General features: G+C 34.7%; 1 protein-coding gene and 3 non-coding genes across 4 annotated transcripts; 2 read left to right on the top strand and 2 right to left on the bottom strand.

The window, feature by feature from the left end:
* Positions 1-83: 83 nt before the first annotated feature.
* LOC123421215 (photosystem I assembly protein Ycf3) lies at positions 84-9,772 on the bottom strand. The gene is made up of 3 exons (XM_045107510.1): positions 2,323-9,772; positions 1,338-1,565; positions 84-614 (listed from the first exon to the last, which is right to left on the bottom strand). Exons 1-3 carry the CDS (start codon positions 2,444-2,446, stop codon positions 454-456), a joined length of 513 nt encoding a protein of 170 aa, XP_044963445.1. The 5' UTR covers positions 2,447-9,772; the 3' UTR covers positions 84-453.
* TRNAS-GGA lies at positions 3,057-3,143 on the top strand. Its single transcript has one exon. It is a non-coding gene; the product is annotated as a tRNA-Ser (tRNA).
* Positions 4,359-4,431, bottom strand: TRNAT-UGU. Its single transcript has one exon. It is a non-coding gene; the product is annotated as a tRNA-Thr (tRNA).
* TRNAF-GAA lies at positions 6,028-6,100 on the top strand. Its single transcript has one exon. It is a non-coding gene; the product is annotated as a tRNA-Phe (tRNA).
* Positions 9,773-10,333: the final 561 nt, after the last annotated feature.

Here is a 10,333-nt window from a genome sequence, read left to right as displayed (position 1 = left end):
ATGACATAAAGGTTAGGTGCCTAACGGACATTGTTTATCTTGAAAAAACAAATATTTCTCGGCGTAAGAAAAAATCTTTTTTATTTTAAATTTAAGAAACTAGTGTATTTTTTTTTAGGGCATAAGCTCCTATCTATATCTACTTTCCTTGAGCATAATATAGGGTTTTTTATTTTTTATTTGATTCTAAATTCCAAGATAACTCATTAGAATTATTAATAAGATGGTTCTAATATATTAGCAATATTTAGATTGGCCCCCTTTTTTTTATTCACTTTATTACTTCTATTCTAGACCCTATCCCTATGGTTTATTCTTATGAAATATCTTATAAAATAGAAGGTATAAGAAATGGATATAATGAAATTCTTGATTCGATCTTACGACCTAATTTATTTGATTAATGGATCAACAACCAAACCATCCATTTTAGGAAAAAAAAGGAGCATGGTCTTATTCAAATTCAAAGCGCTTCGTAATCTTCAACCAGTTTTGTGCTTCAATATAATTTCCCGGAGTAAGCGCTATAGCTTGTTTCCAATATTCAGCAGCTTGATCAAACCAAGCTTCCGCAATTTCCGAATCACCCTCTAGAATGGCCTGTTCTCCTCGGTCGGAATAGGCAGTTCCTTCCCTTAGAACCGTACTTGAGAGTTTCCTACCTCATACGGCTCAGAAATTGCTATCTTAATTTCCCCTATCTTAACTGAATTCGATTTATCAAAAATCGATCCAATTTGTTCTTGTGTTAAGCAGAAGAAATTAATTACCTAAGTTTCAAACCCTAATTTTTCTCAATAATTAGTTTGATCTTTTTTCCCACCTTCAGAAGAATGAAGCATAGATAGATATAGAGCCTTCGTTCAAATTTTCTGAAAGGTAACTATCCCGGTTTCATATATGAAATCTCTATAGAATCCTTGAAAAAGACTTTTTTCCATAAGAAAGAAAAAAGAACTTACTATCTTTGGGATCTGATACTACACCGCTGCTTAATCCCTTAGTGGATCGGCTCTATTACATAAGCGGATTCCTAAATTTTGCCCCATATCATGGGATAAGTAAGCAGTTTTTTTTAGTTGTATCGACCCAGTCGCTCACTAATTGATCTTTACGGTGCTTTCTCTATCAATTTGAGAAACTTTATCCATAGAGTAGTAGTATAGGCCATACTTTCTTCGTTTTTTGATTCTCGTGAAGTGTCCTTCCTTCCTACAGCTGATAGGGAAAAATCGTTGTTTTTACGATCCCTATGTAGAAAGCCCTTTTTTCCAGTATTTACTAGAAAATTTGATCCTCTCTTTTTTTGTCTTTCTATAGTGGAGATAGTCGCACGTAATGACAGATCACGGCCATATTATTAAAAGCTTGCGGTAAGAAGGGGTTTCGTTCTAGTGCCCGGAAATAATATTCCAAAGCCTTTGTATGCTCTCCATTGCTTGTGTGTATAAGGCCTATGTTATAGAGTATATAACTTCGATCATAGGGATCGATTTCTAGTCGCGTAGCTTCATAATAATTTTGCAAAGCTTCCGCATAATTTCCTTCGGATTGAGCCAACATCCGTTACGGTCGTTCATTCTATTCAAAAAATCTCCGTTCCAAAACCGTACATGAGGTTTTCATCTCATACGGCTCCTCCCTTCTGTACATAATAGTACTAAGCGAAATAATCTTAATCTATAGAATCAAAATAGAATTAGTCCCGTCTCATTATGAACCGAAAGGGGCTGGTATTTTTCCAAGAAATCTCTAGCCAACCTTCCCACAAGAGGTTTTTCTTAACACCAATGAATTCTATTAATGCTAGAGGAAAACGATAGCTCCAATAATTTCTTTGTTCTCAACGCCTCCTATTTAGAGGAATTAGCTACTTCAACGATCTTTGATGGTTATAGGGGTATCCAAAGTACAAACCTGATGGTTGTTTGTTATCCCAACCATTCTTCCCAGCCCTGATACCGATCAGGAAAGGGGTAATTTCTACCAAAGTTTTTCTCTTGTTGATTCCTATTTCTAGGTGTAGTGCTTTTCTCCCCTATGCTGCCTACGGATACTAAGAGTGGCCTGTAATCCATACCATACCATATCCTGTAGGTGTAACCTTTCGCTCAATACTCAAATCTACAATTGAAGTATCTGAAGCCGCATCAATCGAGGATACACGACGGAAGGAATTGTTAGTTCGCCTCACCTTCCCGAAGCGTGGGTTTGCTTGCTTTACAAATTTGGTTCTCTCTATGCCAACCCCTTTTCTTTTTCCTAAGACTGAGGTATAGGTAGGTCTAAAAAAAAGCAAAAAAAAAAAGAGTCAAATCGCACCATCTCTATAATAAGTAAATGCCTTTTTTTCTCCTGAGGTTGTCGGAATTATTCGCAATAAAATATTGGCTATAATTGAGAAGGTCTTATCAATGAAATTTCCATTTACACGGGATCTAGGCATAATTCCCAAGCCATTCTATATAGAATTGTTTTCATTCCTTCACAAAATAACATAAAAACAAACACATTCGATTCTTATAATTATAAATAGATTGATCCATATGCTCTAAATCCATATGTTTTAAATGGATAAGAGAGATATGGATTTTCCGCTCAGCTCAAATTGTATCCTTTTCCTTCTGCTTGGACACGAAGAGATATGCAATATTTGACTAAGACTGGATTTCATTCCACTTTCCTATTTCTGAACAACAACTTATGTCATCAACTATTTCGTGTTTTCAAAGTTATTAATTGTCTCATACTCTATTTTTGATTTCAATGGTGTAGCGTATCTTATGCAAACGGAATTCTAAGGTTTCTTTATTTTATTATGCAATAAGAAGAATTCTTGCATTCTCTTTTTCTTTAGTTGCGGGAAAACCTAAATTAAAACTTTTATTTTATAGCGAGCGCAATTTCTAGTAAAAAATCCTGTATCCTTCCACCTAGATCAAAAGGAATTTTTCCAATAGAACTAGGGAACCCCCGAGCGGTTGCGGTTGTACCTGTACTGCAGGAATAAGAAAACTCGCTATTCACTCAGTTTATTTTCCATAATAAGTTATGTAGGAAAGATGGCCGAGCGGTTCAAGGCGTAGCATTGGAACTGCTATGTAGACTTTTGTTTACCGAGGGTTCGAATCCCTCTCTTTCCGTTTTTCTTAATTCATCAACGTTAAGGATCACAATGTATCAAATCAAATAGCAATTTATTCCAGTAATAATATCTTATATTATCTTATTTTTATTTAATAGAAATTAAAAATTCTCTATAGCAAATTACTGTGGTATGTAAACATAGAGGAAAAAAGCAAAAAGGATCCTAATCCTAGGGTTAATCAATTTTAGCTAGTTGATGGGAAAATACGAATTAATGGTAATGGTCTTAGGGCTATTTAGTTCGGGGAAAGGGGAAGGGGAAGAAAATTCTATGAACCTTTCCTTTTTTCATTAAGTTCAAGTCTGACGAGAGTAATATTCTACAACTAACAACTCATTTATTTTGAGACCGACCCACTTCCTATCTAGGATTTTATTTACTAGTCCTTTATATTCCAATGTGTCAATCGTCAAATGGCTTGGCAATTTCCCCGGGTCCGATGAAGCAATATAATTTTGAACCAGACCTTTTGATCTTTGGTTATCTTTCGTAGTAATAATATCTCGGGGTTTGCAACGAAAACTTGGTATATTGACTATACGGCCATTAACTAAAATATGTCTATGGTTGACTAATTGGCGGGCCCCAGGAATGGTTGAAGCCATACCCAATCGAAAAAGGATATTATCCAAACGCATTTCAAGTAATTGTAGTAAAACCTGGCCTGTTGACCTTTTTGCTTTTCCAGCGATATGTACATATCTAAGTAATTGTCGTTCTGTCAGACCATAATGAAAACGCAATTTCTGTTTTTCTTGAAGACGAATACGATATTGCTCCTTTTTCCCAGAATTGAATTTTTTTTTAAGATTACTTCCGGATTTAGGTGTTTTTCTAGTGAGTCCTGGTAAAGCTCCCAAACGGCGTATTTTTTTTAAACGAGGTCCTCGATAACGGGACATGAAGACTCCTTTTTTTTATTGAAATTTCATTTTACACAATTAATTTCATTGTATTTACATTACAGAATACATCGAAATTAAAACTGAATTAAACTACAGGATAAACAGAGTAAAATCAACTAAAGTACCACAAAAAATGGAATTTCATCAAAATCTGTATTTTTTGTATTTTTTGTATATATATTATTTATTTTATTGTTTTGTATCTAGCAAAATAGTAAGGTAAAAAACATAAAAGATCCTGGATTCTCCATTTAATTCGGAAAAAAAGAGATTCTTGTTCGTAGAACATCGATAGAGAAAAAAAAAGCCGACTATCGGATTTGAACCGATGACCCTCGCATTACAAATGCGATGCTCTAACCTCTGAGCTAAGTGGGCTTACATAACGGAAATAGTGTAACAAATAGAAATAGGTATAGTATAGGAAATCCGTAAAATCTCAGATATTAGTTATTACTCTTAGCTATTAACTAGTTCTAAATTTGAAGTTCTACTTATAAAAAAATACTAAATAAAAAAATACTAAAACTTCTTAAAGATAAAGTTAGCTTGATATGCTTAACTATAGGATATTTAAAAAGAAAATTATAGACTTTATGGGTATTTTCATTCGATCATTATAGACTTTATTATTTGTTAATAATTTGAGGATTAATATTTCACTAAGGGGAACATAAAGTCAGAGTAAATAAAATTGATAATTCTGATTAGAAAAAAAGAATAAATATCCAGCGTTATAGTATAATTTCGAATACTATAAAAAAGTAAGACGGGAGGTGGGGGAGATAAAAAGTTTTGGATATATTGATTCGGATTGAATTGCAAATACATCAAGGATAGAATCAATGTAATTCAGAATTGCAATAAGCAAGCGGGGTCTCTCAAATAGAGTCGAACTGAACTGCTAGACTACGTTGAGTGATGAACTCAATGATTCAAAAAAAAAACTAAGAGATGGATGAAATTACACAAGGAATCCTGGTCTCAAAGAAGAGGGAAGTGGGGATATGGCGAAATCGGTAGACGCTACGGACTTGATTGTATTGAGCCTTGGTATGGAAACCTGCTAAGTGGTAACTTCCAAATTCAGAGAAACCCTGGAATTAAAAAAGGGCAATCCTGAGCCAAATCCGTGTTTTGAGAAGGGATTCTCGAACTAGAATACAAAGGAAAAGGATAGGTGCAGAGACTCAATGGAAGCTGTTCTAACGAATCGAGTTAATTACGTTGTGTTGTTAGTGGAATTCCTTCTAATTCTAAATTAGAGAAAGAGGGGTTTTATACTTTATACATTTAATAAACACGTATAGATACTGACATAGCAAACGATTAATCACAGAACTCATATTATAATATAGGTTCTTTATCTTTTTTAAAATTTCAAAATAAAATTCGAAATGATTATGAAATAAAAAACTCATATCATAATTTTATTTTGAATTATTGTGAATCCACTCCATTCGAATATTGAATAATCAAATTCTTCAATTCAAATTCAAAGTTTTGAGAACTTTTAAAAAGAAAGTGGATTAATCGGACGAGGACAAAGAGAGAGTCCCATTCTACATGTCAATACTGACAACAATGAAATTTCTAGTAAAAGGAAAATCCGTCGACTTTTTAAGTTGTGAGGGTTCAAGTCCCTCTATCCCCAAATCCTCTTTTTTTTTCTTTTTATCAATGGGTTTAAGATTCATTAGCTTTCTCATTCTACTCTTTCACAAAGGAAAGGAATGCGAAGAGAACTCAATGGATCTTATCCTATTCATTGAATAGATTTCTTTTTTATTAGAGTATCGGCAAGAAATCTTGGTTATTCACTCTATTTTTAAGTATTATTTAAGTAAACCATGCACAATGCATAGGGCTACCCCCCCCCTTTCAAATTTTGAATTTGAAATACTTTAATTGATTTTTTAGTCCTTTTAATTGACATAGATACAAATACTCTACTAGGATGATGCACAAGAAAAGGTCAGGATAGCTCAGTTGGTAGAGCAGAGGACTGAAAATCCTCGTGTCACCAGTTCAAATCTGGTTCCTGGCAGAGAAAAAAAAAGATCCACCGAATAGGTATTGATCCAAATACCTCGAGATGGATTGTGATACATATTTATTAATAATATATAATATAGATAGAGTATGATTTATTCATCTAAGTGGATAAATCTATAATATAAATATAGAGGCACTTCTTTTTAGAGAAGTTTTAAAATATACCCTTTCTTTATGATAAGGAAGGGGGTGAGATTAGGTTCCCCTTTATTTTTTTGCGTTTCTTTATTTTGTATTCCACTATTCCGACGAATATTTTTTTAGTCTTGCTTATCTTTATCTTATCTTATTTTCCTAGTTGTGCTAAGTCATGTGCGCGATACAAAGTTCCTGGTAGAGAACTTCTTTGAGTCATCCTATTTTTCTGTTCATATGAAGGAAATTAATATGTGATTTTCAAAATAGGGGAATCCAAATGAAACCCTTTTTTGGCTCAGTCTATCTGGAATGCTTTTGTATAATAGGAATTAATTATAAATAGGTATTCCGTTTCATCTAGGAAAAGAACCTAAAAATATTCCTTGACTTGAATAAAATCTGGAGTTGTGTTGTATAAGTGAGCACGAATTTCTTATCATTCAATGAGCATCTTGTATTTCATAAAAATTGGGGGTTATATAGTCCTTACGTAAGGGCCAGCCTATCCAACTTTCAGGCATTAGGATACGTTTAAGGCGCGGATGATTATCATAAGAGATTCCCACCATATCATAAGATTCGCGTTCTTGAAAATCGGCACTTCTCCAAATCCAGAAGACAGACGGAATTCTAGGATTATCCTTTTGGGCAAAGACTTTTATGCAGACTTCTTCTGGATTATCTATACCGTATTGTATTCTTGTAAGATGATACACGCTAGCTAAAGATCCACCGGGTGCTACATCATAAGCACATTGGGAGCGTAAATAATTATAACCATATACATATAAAATGACAGCAATGGAATCCCAATCCCCTGCTTTTATTTGTAAAGTCTCTATTCCTCGGTGATCAAAGCCCAAAGATCTATGAACCACCTCATGTTTGACTAGCCAATTAGATAACCAACCCTGCTGCATTGTCTTCATCTCTCCCTCTTTGTATAAATATTTCCCATTTCGGATGCAAGTTTGAAAGATTGCTCTGCTTTTTCTTTTTCTACACAAAAGAGCCCCCCCCTCCTAATTCACTAATTTGTAGGAAGGTACTGGACTTTTGGATTTTAAAAAAGTTTCAGAAGATATATCTAATGTCGATGGTGATTGATAGAGCAATTCTTGCTCATAAGTTCCTGTATGAGTACTGCGCCTAACATAAAGCTTGTGACTGGTAGTAAAACATCTTTTTTTATTTTGAGATAGAGTTCGATCCTCAACTATTTCTCGCGATATCTTCTTACGAAGTTTTGTTAGGGCATCTATAACTGCCTCCGGTTTAGGAGGGCAGCCCGGCAAGTAGACATCCACAGGAATTAACTTATCAACTCCCCGAACAGTACTATAGGAATCCGTACTGAACATTCCCCCTGTAATAGTACAGGCTCCCATAGCAATGACGTATTTTGGTTCAGGCATTTGCTCGTATAATCTCACTAAAGACGGAGCCATTTTCATTGTTACCGTACCGGCTGTTAAAATTAGGTCTGCTTGCCTAGGACTTGATCTTGGTACCAATCCATAACGATCAAAATCGAATCGTGAACCTATTAATGAAGCAAATTCAATGAAACAACAACTGGTACCGTATAGAAGGGGCCATAAACTGGAGAGTCTTGACCAATTCGAAAGATCATTTAGTGTAGTTGAAATAACAGAATTGGAACTTGTTTGGTCAAGTAAGGGAAACTCAATCAAATTCATAACTGTCTCAATAGAATCTTTTCCTTCTTTTTTTTTGTCTAAATATTCAGTTAAGACCATTCCAAGGCTCCTTTTCGCCATGCATAAACTAAACCGACAACTAAGATAAGCACGAAAATCAAAGCTTCGATAAAAACGGATACACCCAATACGTCGAAACTCATTGCCCAAGGGTATAGAAAGACGGTTTCCACATCAAAAACAACAAAAACGAGCGCAAACATATAATAGCGTATTCGGAATTGTACCCAAGCCCCTCCCATGGGTTCTATACCCGATTCATAACTAGAAAGCTTCTCTGGTCCTTCACTAACCGGGGCTAAAAGCCCTGAAATCGAAAATGCCAAAATAGGAATAAGGCTTGCTATTATTAGAAATGTCCAAAAAATATCATATTCGTGAAGCAGAAACATAATGTACTCCCATTAATGTGGAATAGGCGGAACTTAAATTAGTCAATTCAATTCAGCATTGTCAATTTATCCAGAACTTCTCTCTTTTCCTCGGTGAAACAAGAATCTTTTTTGTTCAAACAAAAGCGCTTAGTTTAGCCTTTGTTTCCTCTGTGCTGCATCTTCTTTAAAGATTCATCCAATGGAATCCCAACTCCCTTTCTTTTGGATTTCCATTCTATTTAGATATGGTGTATGTAGATCTAATTCTTATATAAAGAAAACTTTATCGTTTCACTTTGTCTCGCTTTCTCTAGAATCTCTATAAAAAAAGAATAGCTCTATCCTTTATTTACTATTTAATAATAATAAGAGACTATTAAATAAAAATGAGAATACTACTAATTAGAATAATTAGAACCTAATTAAGATAGTAGGACTAATCTATGCAGTATAATGAGAAGTAATACTATAAAAATAAAAATAAAGAACTCTATTTCAGAACTATGAGACAGAATATTCTGTTTTCTTATTTACTCTTTACTTTATTTTTTCTATTTTTCGTTTTTCTTTTCCTGTCTGTATGATTTTGATTTTCGATGAATGAGCCTTTGGTAATGCTTTTATCTCTATTCTATGTCGCAGGCGCCTATCCAGTCTATAAACAAATACTAATGCGAAAATGAAAACTATACTAAACTAAAGAAAACATAGGATAGAGATCCTAAAATAGAAAAAAGGGCATATTAGGGCTATACGGATTCGAACCGTAGACCTTCTCGGTAAAACAGATCAAACGGATTATTATCGAAATGATTTGAACTGTTTCAAAGACCCAACATGCATTTTTTTGCATTGGGCTCTTTCATAAACTGATTTAAAGATCAGTTAGTCCACCATAGTTTTTCTTTACGGAAAGATAATGAGATGGCTCCCTGTGCTCTGATTGATTTTTTGTATTATGATCTATCTAGGAGCAATACCAAAGTGTTTCAAAGGAGGATTACCTTGACTTAGGTCTGCCTCTGGTCTAAATTAAATCAACCTAAGTGAAATGGAGTCTCTATCGTTCCACTGCAAGAGTTAACTATGAGACTTCATACACCTTAAAGTTCATAGAACGAAAAGAAGTTTTTTGGAGGCCCTTATCCTCATTACGCCTAGCATTTAGTGGGCTGGATATTTACCTTATCAACTAGCAAATCCATAAGGGTTCTATTTGATTAGGCACCTGAATTGGCACCTGAATCGGACTGAACCGACTGTTTGTCAGGCTACTGTTCTCCTATTCTCTCGAATCTATGAAGTAAGACATTGATTTTGCAATAAGATCGATTATGTTCATTGCATAATAAGCTCCTTTGAAAAGCATTGGCGCACGTGTAAACGAGTTGCTCTACCGAACTGAGCTATAGCCCTTATCAGAGATATCTTAACATATAGAGAATTTCTTGTCAAGATGAATATTTTCTAATGCCAGAGGATATCCCTTTGATCTGTATCTGTTTAGTATTTAGTTTAGTATTTAGTATATAACAGACCAATAACAGAGCGGTATTGCTTAGAAAAGGGATTCAATATATAATCGATCGAAGTAATGGGTCTTCCTTTGTGGTGATAAATTGCCTACTTAACTCAGTGGTTAGAGTATTGCTTTCATACGGCGGGAGTCATTGGTTCAAATCCAATAGTAGGTAAGTAGGTAGAAAAATTACTAGATAGCATTGGACTTACTTCGCTTCGCTATCTAATAACTTTTTCTACCCCTCTTCCCTTTTTCTTTGTATCAACTATAAACCACTGGATTGTCTTCAATTGGATGGGGGAATCCAATTGACAGCCTCGATTCGTATCCTAGCTCGTCTGAGAGCGAGCTTCGCTTCAACCAAATCTTTCGTACCCTCAGCTTTACTCAAGTTAGCTTCGGCTATTTCAAGTGCCTTTTGAGCTTCTTCCGGATCAATATCACTACCCAGTTCCGCATCATTTCCTAAA

The sequence above is a fragment of the Hordeum vulgare genome, unplaced genomic scaffold (genome assembly GCF_904849725.1).
Source record: "Hordeum vulgare subsp. vulgare unplaced genomic scaffold, MorexV3_pseudomolecules_assembly, whole genome shotgun sequence".
NCBI lineage: Eukaryota > Viridiplantae > Streptophyta > Magnoliopsida > Poales > Poaceae > Hordeum > Hordeum vulgare.
The sequence above is the reverse complement of the archived record's forward strand: the minus strand, read 5'-3'. Positions and strand labels throughout refer to the sequence as shown.